At 46.6% G+C, this 18,952-nt stretch overlaps 1 protein-coding gene across 1 annotated transcript in view; it reads left to right on the top strand.

The window, feature by feature from the left end:
- The window catches only part of ryr1b (ryanodine receptor 1b (skeletal)), a 189,273-nt gene that overhangs the window by 102,970 nt on the left and 67,351 nt on the right, over positions 1–18,952 (top strand). Inside the window, 13 exon segments of the mRNA XM_084334931.1 lie at positions 222–345; positions 1,375–1,490; positions 1,991–2,058; positions 4,003–4,124; positions 5,245–5,294; positions 6,522–6,582; positions 6,728–6,854; positions 12,863–12,971; positions 13,092–13,173; positions 14,537–14,667; positions 16,340–16,660; positions 17,996–18,236; positions 18,868–18,952. The exon segment at positions 18,868–18,952 is cut by the window's right edge and continues 3 nt beyond it. Coding sequence (XP_084191057.1) covers positions 222–345; positions 1,375–1,490; positions 1,991–2,058; positions 4,003–4,124; positions 5,245–5,294; positions 6,522–6,582; positions 6,728–6,854; positions 12,863–12,971; positions 13,092–13,173; positions 14,537–14,667; positions 16,340–16,660; positions 17,996–18,236; positions 18,868–18,952 — 1,637 coding nt within the window.

The raw sequence follows: 18,952 nt of genomic DNA, 5'->3' as shown, positions 1-18,952 counted from the left end.
GATATGTATATAGTCTACTTCTGTTTGCCTTGCTGTCTCCATGCACTGTACGCAAAGTCCTGTTATTGTACCATTTGCACAAAGCTCTCGAGCTCTGCCCTCTCTTCTTGATCCTCCAATCGCAACCGTTGCTTCCCTCGGACGAACAAATGTTTCTACCGTTGTGATTGGAGGATCAAGGAAAGAGGCGGGTCTAATTCTGATGCGTGTGCCCTGCTCAGGCGGCGGTGCCCACCCGTTGCTCGTGCCTTACGACACCCTGACGGCCAAGGAGAAGAGCCGGGACAGGGAGAAGGCCCAGGACATGCTCAAGTTCCTCCAGCTCAACGGATATGCCGTCACGCGGTGGGTACTAGTTCACTGAACTGCACCCCTCACAGGCTCTCACAGAGTAGCGCTGGAACGTGACCGCTCTGGAAAGGCGCTCTGCGCGAGCAACAATATTTGCCTCAGCTGAGGATGGCGATTGGCTACCACTCACAAACTTAACAGACAACTCACATCATACAACTTTCTCACCCTCCTTTGGGTACCCTAACACTCACAACTCATGTCATTCGACCTCCTCACGTCATAGGAGCTCGCTAGACATCAGGATGACAGAGGAAGAGGCACTAGCCAGATATCAGGATAACAGAGGTACTAGCCAGATATCAGGATAACAGAGGTACTAGCCAGATATCAGGATAACAGAGGTACTAGCCAGATATCAGGATAACAGAGGTACTAGCCAGATATCAGGATAACAGAGGTACTAGCCAGATATCAGGATAACAGAGTTACTAGCCAGATATCAGGATAACAGATGTTCTAACCAGGCAAAGAGAGAGCAGTTAAAGAGAACATGAACCTCTTAACCAAAGCAAGGACATTATGTAGCCTACTGCTAACCAGCTAGCGAGCTCTATTTCTGTCTTGTGATTCCTCACCATGTGGGATGTAATGGCAGATGTATTTGCTGACAAAGATCAAAGGAGCCTTTCCAGATTAGTCAGCAGGGGGTACAGCTACATGGCCGAAAGCCAGGGTCACCCTACCCTACAGTATACTGGGCCAGGATTTAGTATGTTTTCTTATGCTCTCTTTCTGTCTCTCTCTCTCTCTCTCTCTCTCTCTCTCTCTCTCTCTCTCTCTCTCTCTCTCTCTCTCTCTCTCTCTCTCTCTCTCTCTCTCTCTCTCTCTCTCTCTCTCTCTCTCTCGCTCTCTCTTCTGTCTCTCTCGGTCTCTTTCTCTCTCTCCTTGTCTATCTCTCTCCCTGTCTCTCTCTCTTCTCTCTGTCTGTCTCTCTCTCTCTCTCTCTCTCTCTCTCTCTCTCTCTCTCTCTCTTCTCTCTCTCTCTCTCTCTCTCTCTATCTCTATCTCTCTCTCTCTCAGAGGTATGAAGGACATGGAGCAGGAGATCTCCTCCATTGAGAAGAGGTTCGCCTACGGCTTCCTCCAGAAGCTTCTCAAATGGATGGAAATTGCCACAGAGTTCATCGCCCATCTCGGTACTGAAGTGTTCATTTTTTGTTTGACATGGAGCAGGCTGCTGACACAATAATAATAATAAACTTTATTTCTATAGCACCTTTCATGCCAGAATTGCAGCCCAAAGTGCCTCAGCAGCAGTAAAATAGACATACAATTAGCATAAAATAGACAGAATAAAGGTAATGCAGAGAATAACAATAACAAAACTTGTGACCAATATCACTTTTCCGTTTTGGTTTACAGTCATCCACAGTATTTTGCGCTTGTGTCGTTATCAGTCTATTACTCTTTGTCATTTTATTACAACTGACTTTCATTTAAAAAAAAAAAAAAGTATTATACACATGCAAAAAAACGATAATCGCTTTTTACGCAGTTATCGATAATTATCGATAAATCGATAAGTGGTCTCAGCCTTATTTATTACACTATGTGAACTGTTTATTACACCATAAGCATGTGTCCTCTAGTCCTAAACCTGTCTGACTGAGAGGAACATTGTCTTCTCTCCTCACAGAGGCCGTGGTCAGCAGCGGTCGAGTGGAGAAATCGCCTCATGAACAGGAGATCAAGTTCTTTGCCAAGGTGGGTACGACTGGTCTGTATAGACCTGAGGAAGCCGTGAGCCATCAGACCCAAAGGAGGATTATATTCTAGTATTGCTAACGGGTCTAATCCAGAATGTAACCCTCTCACTGCGACAATACAGAAGGTTAACCCTTTCACTGCCACACAACAAAGGGTTAAACCCCACAAGAGACCACACAAACATTTTAGAAGCCCACAAATTCAGGACCCCGTTCACCGTCTACAGAGCAGCCTCTTGATTTTACAACGCGGTGATTTGAGAGCTGATCTCTGATTTCTAGCATTAGGAGTGAGCGGCGCACGTTTCACGAACATTGAGTGAATTTGACAGGAATACAGGGTTCACACAAGGTCCTTGAAGTGCTTAAAGTGCTTGATTTTTGACAAAAATCCTTGTCCTTGAAATTCAAATCAACCATTCGCATTTAAAGTTTTGTTCATCCATGATGAAATTGTTCTGAATCAAGAAATAGATCAAATCAAAGGCTCAATATCTAAACTATATAACATCATATCCCTATCCCTACCCTCCTCAGTATTGGCTATAAGACAAAACTGGGAGTCCGATCTAAATCATCAATTTACAGACAAAGAATGGGAAAACGCTCTTGCCCGAATACACTCTTCTTCAATATGTGCCCGCCATTCACTGATACAGTTCAAGCTCCTCCACCGTCTATATTGGTCAAAGACTAGACTGGCGAAGATAAATCCTGGCATGGATCCCACATGCGACCGGTGTCACCAAGCCCCTGGCTCACTTATCCATATGTTCTGGCATTGTCCAGTACTGGCCCCTTTCTGGACTTCCATTTTTAAATCTTATTCAGACATATTTTTTATGAACATTGACCCATGCCCTCTTATTGCACTATTTGGCTTGACACCGGAAAACGCTACAATATCTATTGGGCAATCCAATGCCATGGCCTTTGCCTCACTCATTGCCAGACGTCTCATCCTATTCAACTGGAAGGCAGCCACTCCCCTTCACACTTACACTGGATGAGGGATGTCATGTCTCTTATACATATAGAGAAAATCAGATTTACTACACAAGGCCACACGGATATCTTCCACAAAACATGGCAGCCCTTCCTATCCCATTTCAAAACCCATATGACTCCATCCAATCTTGGGACCCCGTGACCCCCCTCCACCCCCTATCTACCTTCATGACACTGCTAGCCCACGCATGGCTAGGGAGATGGCATTGTGGTGGTCTGCTAAGGGTGTTAAATTTACTCTCCATTTTATTTGTTTTACCATCTGGAAATTACGCTACTAAAATGGAGAGTAACACTTATATTATATATTATTATTACGGTATATATATAAAAATATCTCTGTTTTATCTTTGTTTTATTTTAATTTGACTTCATTTTTCTTTTGCGTAGCTTTGTCTGCCACATCTGTACTTTTGTTTAATATTTAAATGTCTTTTTTATTTATATCTCTTTTTTTTTTTTTTTTCATGTATGTTTGTCGTCGCCCTCACTGGGTGGGATGGGTGGGATTAGGGGATAGGAATGAGGAAGGAAATGGAAGTTGTATAATTTTGATAACTGAAATGTATAAATATGTACTAATTCTTCCAATAAAAAAAGATAAATCTGAAAAGAAATAGATTTTTTTTTTAAATGTTTACTACCGGTAATTGTCGGAAATTGGTTTTAACTTTTAAGCCATAAATATTGAATCCGATTTATTTTCTATAAAAAACAGCATTTAAAAGTGAATTGTATCCTTTTAAATGCCCTTTTAAAATGAAAAATAGTGCTTAGAAAAGTACTTGAAAGTCCTTGAATTTCATTTTGCAATGTCTGTGGGAACCCTGGGAATAACATAATGTGAATTCTTAAGATGTAAATGACTCTGTATTTTGTGATTCAACTGGATCTCTGTTAAATAATGTTTTCACTTGTGATGGTTTAATTACAGATCCTTCTGCCGCTGGTGAACCAATACTTCAAAAACCACTGCCTCTACTTCATGTCCACGCCGGCTAAAGTGTTGGGGAGCGGAGGGCATTCCTCCAACAAGGAGAAGGAGATGATCGCCAGGTGAGTTGACCTATAGTTGACCTATCTCTTACCCCGCCCTCTTTTCTTGATCCTCCAATTGCGACTGTTTAGATTAGATTAGAATATATTCAAATGTATTGACATTATACAGCACAAGTACAGTACAACAAAAATAAGTTTGGCATCCAACCAGAGCAAATGCATCAGTAAAATGCTATAGAAATATACATGTACAGGTGATTAAACTGGGTATAAAGTATATAAATTAGTGCTATATTAGTATAGTGCTAATCAGATGTATGTACTGTTGTAGTATTATTATGGACAGTGATACAGGTATAAAGACACTATGGTAGTAAGTAGGGATGTCCGATATTATCGGCCTACCGATATTATCGGCCGATATCGGCATTAAAATGTGATATCGGATTTTTTTTTCTTTTTTTTTTTTTTACATTTCTATAACCTTTATTTACCCAGGCAAGCAAGTAAGAACAATAAGAACAAATTCAGATTTTATTTATTGTCAAAAGTATGCATAATGTTGTGTTAATTCCACAACAAGAGATATGTAATGTTAATTACCTGAAATTATTCCATTTTTTGGGGGGGGAAACCCTGCATATATCGTTATCGGTTGATATCGGTATCGGAAATTAAGAGTTGGACAATATTGGTATATCGGTATCGGTAAAAAAGCCAATATCGAGCATCCCTAGTATTAAGTGATACTGGCCAGCAGTGTAACAAGTAAGAGTAGGTAAGAATAAATATATACGGTATATACAGCATTATTGTACATGCAGAGTTATTATGTGTAATATGCAGGTGTATAAGTAGGTATATATAAGTTGTGATTGGAGGATCAAGAAAAGAGGGCAGGGTTTGATATAGGTCAATTCCACCTCGAGATGAAAGATTCTACTCTTGACGGTTAAACTCTTCTACTCGATCAGCCTTTAGCACAATAAGACCTGGCTTGTTATAGTGTACTCCTTCTCCTCCTCCTCAATACCCCTTCTACTCTTTCATGCCATATCCTTAATTTCCTTGACCTCCCTTTGCTTTGATGTCACTTCAAACATCCTCACCTCCTTCCCACCCATCCTCCTTCCCTCCTTCCCTCCTCACCTCCTCACCTCTTTCTCTCTGACCTCAGTATCTTCTGTAAGTTGGCTGCTCTGGTGAGACACAGAGTTTCTCTCTTTGGTAAGGAACCTGCATGGTGGCATTACGCCCTGTCACCACCCCTCTCTCTCTCTCTCTCTCTCTCTCTCTCTCTCTCTCTCTCTCTCTCCCTCTCTCTCTCTCTCTCTCTCTCGCATCCCTCCAGTTTTCATACTAATCAGTGTTCTTACAAATACATAACATTATTCAGAGTTCTCTCTCTCTCATCCTCCAGTGTTATCTACCTCCCTCTACTCTCTCTCACCTTGCTCTCCCATCTAGACCTGGTCTTACTCTCTCTCTCTCTCTCTCTCTCTCTCTCTCTCTCTCTCTCTCTCTCTCTCTCTCTCTCTCTCTCTCTCTCTCTCTCTCTCTCTCTCTCTCTCTCTGTTCAGCTCAGCTTGTGCTCTGCTTTGCTGTTCATTGCTTCCTACCTCTCCTCCTGGTTGTGTGTGGTCTTTGTGTCGGCCTGGCTTGGGAAAAGCTCTGATGTCCGACTGTTCACTCACAAAGCATGGGTGTTGTGCTGGCGTTTCTTTAGAAGGATCCTCTGGCTCCTCGGTGTGGTCCGGCTGGCCTGAGGCAGTGTCTGCTGCTCTGTCTTCCTCCTCCTCATCCGTCACCATGCGTCCTGTGCTCAGCTGACAGAAGCCACCGTTGGCCATAGTCACGGCGGCAAAATGGATCAATTTAGAATGAGCTATTACACAACATAGACGTACCCGGATTACATAATGTGCCTTTGATGGAGGAAAATGAATGGTTGTCGTCGTTTAACCTTGTTTTAATGACTTTGGACTTTGGTATGTACTTTTCTAACACAAGTAGTTACATTTACATTGTACTGTGCATTGTGATGTATCTCATGTTTGCCTTTTGATACCAATTTGTCGTGATTGATTCCTCCCCCCTCACGGAAAAGCTGCATCGATGTTATCACATGCGTTTTTGCGAACACTTCACTCGTGCAATATATACACGCTTGCGTGCGTGGGTTTTCGTGGTAACTTTGCATTCACACATATTATCACATGTGATCACGACACCTTCACACTGGCTCCAGGACGTTTCACGCGGGATGCCGTGAAAATGACACGCGTGAGAGATGCATGTTGTGGGCGCACGTGGTATCGTATGAATTACATGTGGAGTGTTCCAAATGCATGTGCCTTTTGTGTGAAAATCATTATGGCTTCTCTGTGTGGGGGGCGGGGTGTCGACAGCTGTCTTCCAGCTGTGATAATATCCATGATCTGTGCTTGTTGACAGGAACGGATGCATCGGCGGTGGTTAACTGCCTGCACATCCTGTCACGCTCACTTGACGCCAGGTAAGAAAGATCACTGTCAATAGGACACTAGCTCCCAGCCGGGGTCTATTCAGGAGAATCTCTCTGGACCTAAACTCCAGATAACAACGTTTGTTACACTGTTAGGTCAGAGCCTGATCCTCCCTCTCTTCCTCTCGTCTCCCAGGACTGTGATGAAGTCGGGCCCTGAGATTGTGAAGGCTGGCCTGCGTCAGTTCTTTGAGAGCGCTGCGGACGACATTGAGAAGATGGTGGAGAACCTGAAGCTGGGCAAGGTGTCGAGCAGGAACCAGGTCAGCCCCCCCCCCTCCCCCCCTCGGTCCTGACACTGCACCTCTGTGTCCTTCCTCCTCTGTCTCCTTCCTCCTCTGTGTCCTTCCTCCTCTGTCTCCTTCCTCCTCTGTCTCCTTCTTCCTCCTTCTCCTTCTTCCTCTGTCTTCTCCTTCCTCTGTGTCCTTCTTCCTCTGTCTCCTTCTTCCTCTGTATCCTTCTTCCTCTGTGTCCTTCTTCCTCTGTCTCCTTCTTCCTCCTTCTCCTTCTTCCTCTGTCTCCTGCTTCCTCTGTGTCCTTCTTCCTCTGTCTCCTTCTTCCTCTGTATCCTTCTTCCTCTGTGTCCTTCTTCCTCTGTCTCCTTCTTCCTCTGTCTCCTTCTTCCTCTGTCTCCTTCTTCCTCTGTGTCCTTCCTCTGTCTCCTTCCTCTGTCTCCTTCCTCCGCTGTCTCCTTCTTCCTCTGTCTCCTTCTTCCTCTGTCTCCTTCCTCCTCTGTGTCCTTCCTCCTCTGTCTCCTTCTTCCTCTGTCTCCTTCTTCCTCTGTCTCCTTCCTCCTCTGTCTCCTTCCTCTGTCTCCTTCCTCCTCTGTCTCCTTCCTCTGTCTCCTTCCTCCTCTGTCTCCTTCTTCCTCTGTCTCCTTCTTCCTCTGTCTCCTTCCTCTGTCTCCTTCCTCCTCTGTCTCCTTCCTCCTCTGTCTCCTTCTTCCTCTGTCTCCTTCTTCCTCTGTCTCCTTCCTCCTCTGTCTCCTTCTTCCTCTGTCTCCTTCTTCATCTGTCTCCTTCCTCCTCTGTCTCCTTCTTCCTCTGTCTCCTTCTTCCTCTGTCTCCTTCCTCCTCTGTCTTCTTCTTCCTCTGTCTCCTTCTTCCTCTGTCTCCTTCTTCCTCTGTCTCCTTCCTCCTCTGTCTCCTTCTTCCTCTGTCTCCTTCTTCCTCTGTCTCCTTCCTCCTCTGTCTCCTTCTTCCTCTGTCTCCTTCTTCCTCTGTCTCCTTCCTCCTCTGTCTCCTTCCTCCTCTGTCTCCTTCCTCTGTCTCCTTCTTCCTCTGTCTCCTACTTCCTCTGTCTCCTTCCTCTGTCTCCTTCTTCCTCTGTCTCCTTCTTCCTCTGTCTCCTTCTTCCTCTGTCTCCTTCCTCCTCTGTCTCCTTCCTCTGTCTCCTTCTTCCTCTGTCTCCTACTTCCTCTGTCTCCTTCCTCTGTCTCCTTCTTCCTCTGTCTCCTTCCTCCTCTGTCTCCTTCTTCCTCTGTCTCCTTCTTCCTCTGTCTCCTTCCTCCTCTGTCTCTTTCTTCCTCTGTCTCCTTCTTCCTCTGTCTCCTTCTTCCTCTGTCTCCTTCCTCTGTCTCCTTCTTCCTCTGTCTCCTTCCTCCTCTGTCTCCTTCCTCTGTCTCCTTCTTCCTCTGTCTCCTTCTCCCTCTGTCTCCTTCCTCCTCTGTCTCCTTCTTCCTCTGTGTTCTTCCTCCTCTGTCTCCTTCTTCCTCTGTCTCCTTCTTCCTCTGTCTCCTTCCTCCTCTGTCTCCTTCTTCCTCTGTCTCCTTCCTCCTCTGTCTCCTTCTTCCTCTGTCTCCTTCTTCCTCTGTCTCCTTCTTCCTCTGTCTCCTTCCTCCTCTGTCTCCTTCTTCCTCTGTCTCCTTCCTCCTCTGTCTCCTTCTTCCTCTGTCTCCTTCCTCCTCTGTCTCCTTCTTCCTCTGTCTCCTTCTTCCTCTGTCTCCTTCATCCTCTGTCTCCTTCCTCCTCTGTCTCCTTCTTCCTCTGTCTCCTTCTTCCTCTGTCTCCATCTTCCTCTGTCTCCTTCCTCCTTTGTCTCCTTCCTCTGTCTCCTTCCTCCTCTGTCTCCTTCTTCCTCTGTCTCCTTCTTCCTCTGTCTCCTTCCTCCTCTGTCTCCTTCTTCCTCTGTCTCCTTCTTCCTCTGTCTCCTTCCTCCTCTGTCTCCTTCTTCCTCTGTCTCCTTCTTCCTCTGTCTCCTTCCTCCTCTGTCTCCTTCTTCCTCTGTCTCCTTCTTCCTCTGTCTCCTTCCTCCTCTGTCTCCTTCTTCCTCTGTCTCCTTCCTCATCTCTCTCCTTCTTCCTCTGTCTCCTTCTTCCTCTGTCTCCTTCTTCCTCTGTCTCCTTCCTCCTCTGTCTCCTTCTTCCTCTGTCTCCTTCTTCCTCTGTCTCCTTCTTCCTCTGTCTCCTTCCTCCTCTGTCTCCTTCTTCCTCTGTCTCCTTCTTCCTCTGTCTCCTTCCTCCTCTGTCTCCTTCTTCCTCTGTCTCCTTCTTCCTCTGTCTCCTTCCTCCTCTGTCTCCTTCCTCCTCTGTCTCCTTCCTCTGTCTCCTTCTTCCTCTGTCTCCTACTTCCTCTGTCTCCTTCATCTGTCTCCTTCTTCCTCTGTCTCCTTCTTCCTCTGTCTCCTTCTTCCTCTGTCTCCTTCCTCCTCTGTCTCCTTCCTCTGTCTCCTTCTTCCTCTGTCTCCTACTTCCTCTGTCTCCTTCCTCTGTCTCCTTCTTCCTCTGTCTCCTTCCTCCTCTGTCTCTTTCTTCCTCTGTCTCCTTCTTCCTCTGTCTCCTTCTTCCTCTGTCTCCTTCCTCTGTCTCCTTCTTCCTCTGTCTCCTTCCTCCTCTGTCTCCTTCCTCTGTCTCCTTCTTCCTCTGTCTCCTTCTCCCTCTGTCTCCTTCCTCCTCTGTCTCCTTCTTCCTCTGTGTTCTTCCTCCTCTGTCTCCTTCTTCCTCTGTCTCCTTCTTCCTCTGTCTCCTTCCTCCTCTGTCTCCTTCTTCCTCTGTCTCCTTCCTCCTCTGTCTCCTTCTTCCTCTGTCTCCTTCTTCCTCTGTCTCCTTCTTCCTCTGTCTCCTTCCTCCTCTGTCTCCTTCTTCCTCTGTCTCCTTCCTCCTCTGTCTCCTTCTTCCTCTGTCTCCTTCCTCCTCTGTCTCCTTCTTCCTCTGTCTCCTTCTTCCTCTGTCTCCTTCTTCCTCTGTCTCCTTCCTCCTCTGTCTCCTTCTTCCTCTGTCTCCTTCTTCCTCTGTCTCCATCTTCCTCTGTCTCCTTCCTCCTCTGTCTCCTTCCTCTGTCTCCTTCCTCCTCTGTCTCCTTCTTCCTCTGTCTCCTTCCTCCTCTGTCTCCTTCTTCCTCTGTCTCCTTCTTCCTCTGTCTCCTTCCTCCTCTGTCTCCTTCTTCCTCTGTCTCCTTCTTCCTCTGTCTCCTTCCTCATCTCTCTCCTTCTTCCTCTGTCTCCTTCTTCCTCTGTCTCCTTCTTCCTCTGTCTCCTTCCTCCTCTGTCTCCTTCTTCCTCTGTCTCCTTCTTCCTCTGTCTCCTTCCTCCTCTGTCTCCTTCTTCCTCTGTCTCCTTCTTCCTCTGTCTCCTTCCTCCTCTGTCTCCTTCTTCCTCTGTCTCCTTCTTCCTCTGTCTCCTTCCTCCTCTGTCTCCTTCCTCTGTCTCCTTCTTCCTCTGTCTCCTACTTCCTCTGTCTCCTTCCTCTGTCTCCTTCTTCCTCTGTCTCCTTCCTCCTCTGTCTCCTTCTTCCTCTGTCTCCTTCTTCCTCTGTCTCCTTCCTCCTCTGTCTCTTTCTTCCTCTGTCTCCTTCCTCTGTCTCCTTCTTCCTCTGTCTCCTTCCTCCTCTGTCTCCTTCCTCTGTCTCCTTCTTCCTCTGTGTCCTTCTTCCTCTGTCTCCTTCCTCTGTCTCCTTCCTCCTCTGTCTCCTTCTTCCTCTGTCTCCTTCTTCCTCTGTCTCCTTCCTCCTCTGTCTCCTTCCTCTGTCTCCTTCTTCCTCTGTCTCTTTCTTCCTGTCTCCTTCTTCCTCTGTCTCCTTCTTCCTCTGTCTCCTTCTTCCTCTGTCTCCTTCTTCCTCTGTGTCCTTCTTCCTCTGTGTCCTTCCTCTGTCTCCTTCTTCCTCTGTCTCCTTCCTCCTCTGTCTCCTTCTTCCTCTGTCTCCTTCTTCCTCTGTCTCCATCTTCCTCTGTCTCCTTCCTCCTCTGTCTCCTTCTTCCTCTGTCTCCTTCCTCCTCTGTCTCCTTCTTCCTCTGTCTCCTTCTTCCTCTGTCTCCTTCTTCCTCTGTCTCCTTCTTCCTCTGTCTCCTTCCTCCTCTGTCTCCTTCCTCCTCTGTCTCCTTCTTCCTCTGTCTCCTTCTTCCTCTGTCTCCATCTTCCTCTGTCTCCTTCCTCCTCTGTCTCCTTCCTCTGTCTCCTTCCTCCTCTGTCTCCTTCTTCCTCTGTCTCCTTCTTCCTCTGTCTCCTTCCTCCTCTGTCTCCTTCTTCCTCTGTCTCCTTCTTCCTCTGTCTCCTTCCTCCTCTGTCTCCTTCTTCCTCTGTCTCCTTCTTCCTCTGTCTCCTTCTTCCTCTGTCTCCTTCTTCCTCTGTCTCCTTCCTCCTCTGTCTCCTTCTTCCTCTGTCTCCTTCTTCCTCTGTCTCCTTCTTCCTCTGTCTCCTTCTTCCTCTGTCTCCTTCTTCCTCTGTCTCCTTCTTCCTCTGTCTCCTTCCTCCTCTGTCTCCTTCCTCTGTCTCCTTCTTCCTCTGTCTCCTTCTTCCTCTGTCTCCTTCTTCCTCTGTCTCCTCCTTCCTCTGTCTCCTTCCTCCTCTGTCTCCTTCTTCATCTGTCTCCTTCTTCCTCTGTCTCCTTCTTCCTCTGTCTCCTTCTTCCTCTGTCTCCTTCCTCTGTCTCCTTCTTCCTCTGTCTCATTCCTCCTCTGTCTCCTTCCTCTGTCTCCTTCCTCTGTCTCCTTCTTCCTCTGTGTCCTTCTTCCTCTGTCTCCTTCCTCTGTCTCCTTCCTCCTCTGTCTCCTTCCTCCTCTGTCTCCTTCCTCCTCTGTCTCCTTCCTCTGTCTCCTTCTTCCTCTGTCTCCTTCCTCCTCTGTCTCCTTCTTCCTCTGTCTTCTTCTTCCTCTGTCTCCTTCCTCCTCTGTCTCCTTCCTCCTCTGTCTCCTTCTCCCTCTGTCTCCTTCTTCCTCTGTCTCCTTCTTCCTCTGTCTCCTTCTGCCTCTGTCTCCTTCTTCCTCTGTCTCCTTCTTCCTCTGTCTCCTTCTTCCTCTGTCTCCTCCTTCCTCTGTCTCCTTACTCCTCTGTCTCCTTCTTCCTCTGTCTCCTTCTTCCTCTGTCTCCTTCTCCTTCTTCCTCTGTCTCCTTCTTCATCTGTCTCCTTCTTCCTCTGTCTCCTCCTTCCTCTGTCTCCTTCTTCCTCTGTCTCCTCCTTCCTCTGTCTCCGTCCTCTGTCTCCTTCTTCCTCTGTCTCTTTCTTCCTCTGTCTCCTTCTTCCTCTGTCTCCTTCTTCCTCTGTCTCCTTCCTCTGTCTCCTTCCTCTGTCTCCTTCTTCCTCTGTCTCCTTCTTCCTCTGTCTCCTTCTTCCTCTGTCTCCTTCTTCCTCTGTCTCCTTCCTCCTCTGTCTCCTTCTTCCTCTGTCTCCTTCCTCCTCTGTCTCCTTCTTCCTCTGTCTCCTTCCTCCTCTGTCTCCTTCCTCTGTCTCCTTCTTCCTCTGTCTCCTTCTTCCTCTGTCTCCTTCTTCCTCTGTCTCTTTCTTCCTCTGTCTCCTTCTTCCTCTGTCTCCTTCCTCCTCTGTCTCCTTCTTCCTCTGCCTCCTTCTTCCTCTGTCTCCTTCTTCCTCTGTCTCCTTCTTCCTCTGTCTCCTTCCTCCTCTGTCTCCTTCTTCCTCTGTCTCCTTCTTCCTCTGTCTCCTTATTCCTCTGTCTCCTTATTCCTCTGTCTCCTTCTTCCTCTGTCTCCTTCTTCCTCTGTGAGTTCACTCCCTCTTTTGCGTGTTGTGTGCTTGTCTGGGTGTGTGTGTCTCGGTATGTGTGTGTGTGTGTGTGTCTGGGTATGTGTGTGCGTGTCTGGGTGTCTGTCTGGTATGTGTGTGTGTCTGTGTGTATGCATGTCTGGATGTGTGTGTGTGTTTCTGGGTATGTGTGTGTGTGTGTGTGTGTGTGTGTGTGTGTGTGTGTGTGTGTGTGTGTGTGTGTGTGTGTGTGTGTGTGTGTGTGTGTGTGTGTCTATGTGTGTGTGCGTGTGTCTGTGTGTGTGTGTGTGTGTGTGTGTGTGTCTGTGTGTGTGTGTGTGTGTGTGTGTGCGTGCTCAGGTAAAAGGTGTGTCTCAGAACATCAACTACACCACCATCGCCCTGCTGCCTGTCCTCACCTCGCTGTTCGACCACATCGCTCAGCACCAGTTTGGAGACGATGTCATGTGTGAGTGATCCACCGAGTTTCACAACCAGTCATGGTGTACGGTTTGCCGTATATACTCTTCCAACGACTCTGTGGAGGAATGGCTTTTAACTAAACGCCTTGTCTCTCGCTGGTCCTCAGTGGATGACCTGCAGATATCCTGCTACCGCATAATGTGCAGCATCTACTCTCTGGGGACGGTGAAGACTCCACACGTAGAGAAGTGAGTGGCCTGTTGAAACCATTATATCAGTCTGTGAACAGATCCGTAAGCTTAACTGGTGGAAAGTAAGTACTGTACTTGAGTACAATTTCGAGCTACTTATACTATAGGGAACATTTTACGTTTACTCTAGGGCTTTCCCCGACTAAGGATTTGGATAGTCGACTATGATTGGCCGAAATTATTATTTTATTATTAATTATTATTATTATTTTTTATTTTTGTATCATTCCATTTGGGCTGTGGGGGTGCTTAATGTCTGAAGGAGGCGACGGAAGGCTTCTTGTCCTCTGCAAAAGCATGCAATCTTAGGCAGTTAGCCTCTGGTATGCGTGCCATTAACGTTAGCCACGCTTCTAGGCCTCTTTTCTTTTGGAAAGAATGATACATCTTTTTTTATAATTTTTATTTTTTTTGTATTCGACTAAGAGGTTGGCAGTCGACTATGGTCAGCCCTAGTTTACTCCACTACATTTCAAAGGAAATATTGTACTTTTTTACTCCACTACATTTATCTGAACCCATCAGTTACTAGTTACTTAGAGGAAAACGATTTTGCATAGAAAACATGGCAAAAACGTGTGAAGATGATACTTTCACATTTGAAGCCTGTCGACTTCGAGAGGATGTAATCAGAGCAGCATGACTGGACCACATACCACTTTAACATAACCTTTAATCAGAGCAGCATAACTGGACCACATACCACTTTAACATAACCTGTAGAGGTCAATGGAACGAGAATGCATACTTTTACTTTAGATACTTAAAGGAACACGCCAACTTTTGGGGGAATTTGCTTATTTGCCATCTACCCTGGAGTTAGACAAGCAGATACATACCCTTTTCTTCTTTCTGTGCATGCATTAGGCTTAGGGAACAGCCGCACCGTTAGCCTAGCTTAGCGTCATTCACTGGAAGTAGGTGTGCCAGTGTAGCCCAGTTCCCAACAGTCACGAAATACACTCCAAACACAACTCCAAAACGTTCCTGTAAACATGGTGTGACCTGTGTATTTACCACGTGGAGATAAAAAAAAAAGTAATAATTAGACATTTTCGTTTTCTAAGCAGATATATACTTTTTGCCGAACCACTGCTGCCTGGGCGCAGTGATTTCATCACCTCAAAAGCCCAGTTTTTCAGTATATATCTGCTTAGAAAACGAAAACGAAAATGTAATTTTTTTTTAATTATTATTCTCCACATGGAAAATACACAGGTAACAACATGTTTACAGGAAGGTTTTGGAGTTGTGTTTGGAGTGTATTGGGGGTGACTGTTGGGAACTAGGCTACACTGTCACTGGCAGGGGTCATTGTGGTGAGAGGACTTGGTAAAGCTGCTGTTCTCACGCTCCGCAGGCAGAGACCGGCTCTGGGAGAGTGTCTGGCCCACCTGGCAGCCGCCATGCCGGTGGCCTTCCTGGAGCCCATCCTCAACGAGTTCAACGCCTTCTCCGTCTACACCACGAAGACCCCCCGAGAGAGGACCAGTGAGTCTCTTTCTCTCTCACAGCATTCCTTTTTGAGTTTTTGAGTTTTTTTTATTTGACACATATATAAGGTACATGTGCATTACAGTGAAATGCTTGGTTCTGTATGAGCCGCCTGAGATTGTGCTTCATACAGTAAAGAAAAGAGTAAAAACAAAGAATAAAGACCAAACACTAGTTTAAACACAAAATATACAATGTACAAAACTAAAGTACAAAATGCAAACAAATGCAAAAATTTTGTAGAAATTTAGTGCAACTCTTTTAGTAATAAATATATAAAATCTGGTGTAGTGTTAAACATTTTTTTAAAGTGAATGGAGGTATCCCAAAAAGAATATTCCAATTGTCTGATCGCGATTTCCAGTATTGATGTCGATCGGGTCCCTGGCACAGGATATGCCTCAAGTGTGCTGAACGGGTTTCGAAGTGGTCGGATGAAGCGATTCACTTGGCTTGGTCTAAATTCTCCGCCCGGACCATATACGATGTAACACACAGTGTGAAATAAGGTTTCAAAGGGTGGGCAATACTGCCACCTAGCAGGATGCGGCCGGTATTGCACTTTTGGGATGATTTCCTATGGTAACACCGAGGTCCGTGAACCTGTAATGAATAAGAAAATCAAATAAAAGAAAAAACAACCAACACCTGAGAAATCTCGGGTCTGGCCGCCAATGTGTTAAGGTGAGTGTTTAAAGTGAGTGTGTGCTAACTGGAAGTCAGCCACTCCTCCATCACATCGACGCTGGGTCGAAGATGTGATGGCACACCTAAAACTTGAGAGACTTAAATACTCCACCAGGGGCTCTACCTATAAATTTTTCCAAGTTTGGCAGCCATTTTTTGATTATTTTAATCGGCTGAGGATGTTTAGGCATAAGACGGTGATTTATTAGATAGGCAATTTCTGTATGGCACGTGACAACCTGTATAAGAACGATGCAATTTTCTTTTATTATTATTATTACTTTTCTTTTTCTCTTTTTGTTTACTGTATTTTTCATTTATTTTAGGTATTGTGTGGTTATATGTAGTCATGTATTGTATGTATGTATGTATGTATGTATGTATGTATGTATGTATGTATGTATGTATGTATGTATGTATGTATGTATGTATGTATGTATGTATGTATGTATGTATGTATATAATGTTGTTGTTGAACTTTAAAAAAAACAATAAAAACAATTTAAATAATAAAGTGAGTGTGTGCATGTGGATGTGTGTTTAAAGTGAGTGTCCACAGGTGGATGTGTGTTTAAAGTGTGTGTGTGTGTGTGTGTGTGTGTGTGTGTGTGTGTGTGTGTGTGTGTGTGTGTGTGTGTGTGTGTGTGTGTGTGTGTGTGTGTGTGCGCGTGTGTGTGTGTGTGCAATGAATGAACCCAATGGCATCGTTTCAATCCCAACGCGTCACTGATTCACCGTTCGTCTCCCTCTCCCCTCTCTCTCTCCCCTCCCTCTCTCTCCCCTCTCTCTCTCTCCCCTCCCTCTCCTCTCTCTCTCCTCCCTCTCCCCTCCCTCTCTCCTCTCTCTCCTGCCTCTCCCCTCCCTCTCCTCCCTCTCCCCTCCCTCTCCCCCTCTCCCTCTCCCTCTCCCCTCCCTCTCCCCTTCTCTCCTGTCTCCCTCTCCCCTTCTCCCCGTCTCTCCTCCCTCTCCCCTCCTCCCTCAGTCCTGGGTCTCCCCAGCCAGGTGGAGGAGCTCTGTCCCGACATCCCTGAGCTGGACGTCCTGATGAAGGAGATCGGACACCTTGCGGAGTCGGGCGCCCGCTACACGGAGATGCCCCACGTGATCGAGATAACGCTGCCCATGCTGTGCAACTACCTGCCGCGCTGGTGGGAGCGCGGCCTGGAGAACTTCCCCGACCAGGAGGGCCAGCTCTGCACCGACGTCACGTCGGAACAGCTCAACCAGCTGCTGGGCAGCATCATGAAGATCGTGGTCAACAACCTGGGCATCGACGAGGCCTCCTGGATGAAGAGGCTGGCAGGTCAGTCGGGTTGTACAGGAGTTGGAGGATCAGACCTTTATTGTTTATCTTTTGAACAATATACTCCAATGTTTCCTGCTCTTCTGTACTTGTGTCCACATAAAAAGCTATTCAGCTCATATAACGTCCAGCCAGTGCTCGGTACATTGCTGTCCCTTGATGTTGTAGAGTGCTCGGTCCTTTGCTGTGCAGGGTCCACCTAACAGAGGACATCGAAGGAGGTGCTCCATGGTCTGGGGTTCAGTGCCACAGTCGCATGTGGTTTGCTTAGGGCTATTTTTTTTTATCCACTTTTTCTCCTCCTGTTTTTCTGTGTTTTTTCTCCCATCCCAATTTAGTTGTCAATTCCCCCCCTCCCCTTCCTGCTCGCATGTGCCCCCCACTGGCCGGTCTAGGGAGGGTTGATAGATACTATCACATGTCCCCTCCGATACATGCGGAGTCAGCCAGCCACTTCTTTTCACCTGCCAGCGTGGACTCTCATTGGTGAGGTGTAACGTGTGGGAGGCTCACACTACCCTCACCCTGTTGACAACGACCAGATTACCACCCACCGGCTTCCCTCCCGCTGACTCTGCCAATTGTGCCAGTATGACGGCCGGCCAAGCCGGAGGCAACGCTGACAGCCGGATTCGATACCAGTGTCTCTCGCGTTGGTGACGAGCGCTTAGTCCGCTGCCACCCAGCCGCCATTGCTTAGGGCTCTTCTGTACTTATATTATTGGTTATCTATTATTGTATTCTATTGCCGTCTGTGTGTCCAGGGTAGCAGATTAGATGCAACAGGAGTATTGTAATCCACTATAGTTACTGTAAAACTCACAATCCTGTTTACTTGTTGGTTTGCTCAGAAACAGGCTTTAGTAGGAAAATAAACACTGAGAGATTGTAAACTCAAGCATAACTAATAGGAACCCAAGGAGGACAATAACACTACCTTATGCATACTGCACCTTATGTGTATACTGTGATACTGTGAATACTGTATATTTCAGTTAGTTAGATAGTACTAGTTAGATAGTCTCTGCGGGTCTAGGCATTATAGAGGCGTGATGCTTTGGCTCGCGGGGGCGCCGGACTCTGGGTCCTCCGGGGTCGGGGTTCGCGGCTGCCGGGTCTGGAGATGGAGGGGACTCAGGAGGCTCATTATAGTCCATGTATCTGTCTAATTTTAAGTCTGTTGGAAATGTTTTATTTTTATATTATATGTCTTGTCATTATTATTATTATTGTTGTCGATGTCATGTGATTTGTGTTATGTCAAAAAAAGAAATTGAATAAAAAAAAAATAAAAAAAAATAAAGTAACCGCGCCCCCCTGCCTGCCTGTGTCCAGTGTTCGCGCAGCCCATTGTGAGCCGGGCCAACCCGTCGATGCTGAAGTCCCACTTCATCCCCACCATGGAGAAGCTGAAGAAGCGCTCCGGGAAGGTGGTGGCCGAGGAGGAGCACCTGCGCATGGAGGGCAAGTCGGAGGTGGACAGCGAGGACGGCACCATCCGGGACGAGTTCGCCGTCCTCTGCAGGGACCTGTACGCCCTCTACCCACTGCTCATCCGCTACGTGGACAACAACAGGTACCCCCCCCCCCCCACCCCCCCCTGTGGTCATTACGACGGAGCGCCGCTGTTGGCTCTGTGGAACTTAAAGGGGCTCTTCACCCAAAATATATATATATTTTGCTAAAATATTTATTTTGCACATAATCTCACACACATCCAAAAACTCAGCGGTTTTGCACATGTTCCTTTAGTTTGAGAGTAAATTAGTTTGAATATGGCCACCAGTGATGTCGTCAGGGACACTGAATCCTTGTGTTGTGTTAATTACAGCTCAATGAAATGATAATGATATGTCCCTATAAGACAATCAATCAATCAATTCAATCAATCACAAGGTATTGCTATTGTTTCATCTACATCATTTCATGGAGCTGTAATTAACAAAAGACAAGGATTCAATGTCCCCGATGACATCACTGGTGGCCATATTCAAACTAATTTACCCAATAACTGAATAACTAAATTAATGTGTGCAAAACTGTTTAGAGTATTTGTGAGATCATGTGCAAAATAAATGTATTTTTTTGTGTGAAGTGCCCCTTTAACTCCTGTGCTGTGCCAACGGCTGTGTGTAGAGTATGTGTGTGGTCCTGGTGCTCCTGGCCTTGTCTGTGAGCTGACCTCTTGCTGCCCGTGTGTCGTCCAGGGCCAGGTGGCTGACCTGCCCCGACCCAGATGCCGAGGAGCTCTTCAGGATGGTGGGAGAGGTCTTCATCTTCTGGTCCAAATCT

This window comes from Notolepis coatsorum (genome assembly GCF_963971535.1).
Source record: "Notolepis coatsorum genome assembly, chromosome: 1".
Classification (NCBI taxonomy): domain Eukaryota; kingdom Metazoa; phylum Chordata; class Actinopteri; order Aulopiformes; family Paralepididae; genus Notolepis; species Notolepis coatsorum.
This window is presented reverse-complemented; position numbering and strand designations above follow the sequence as displayed.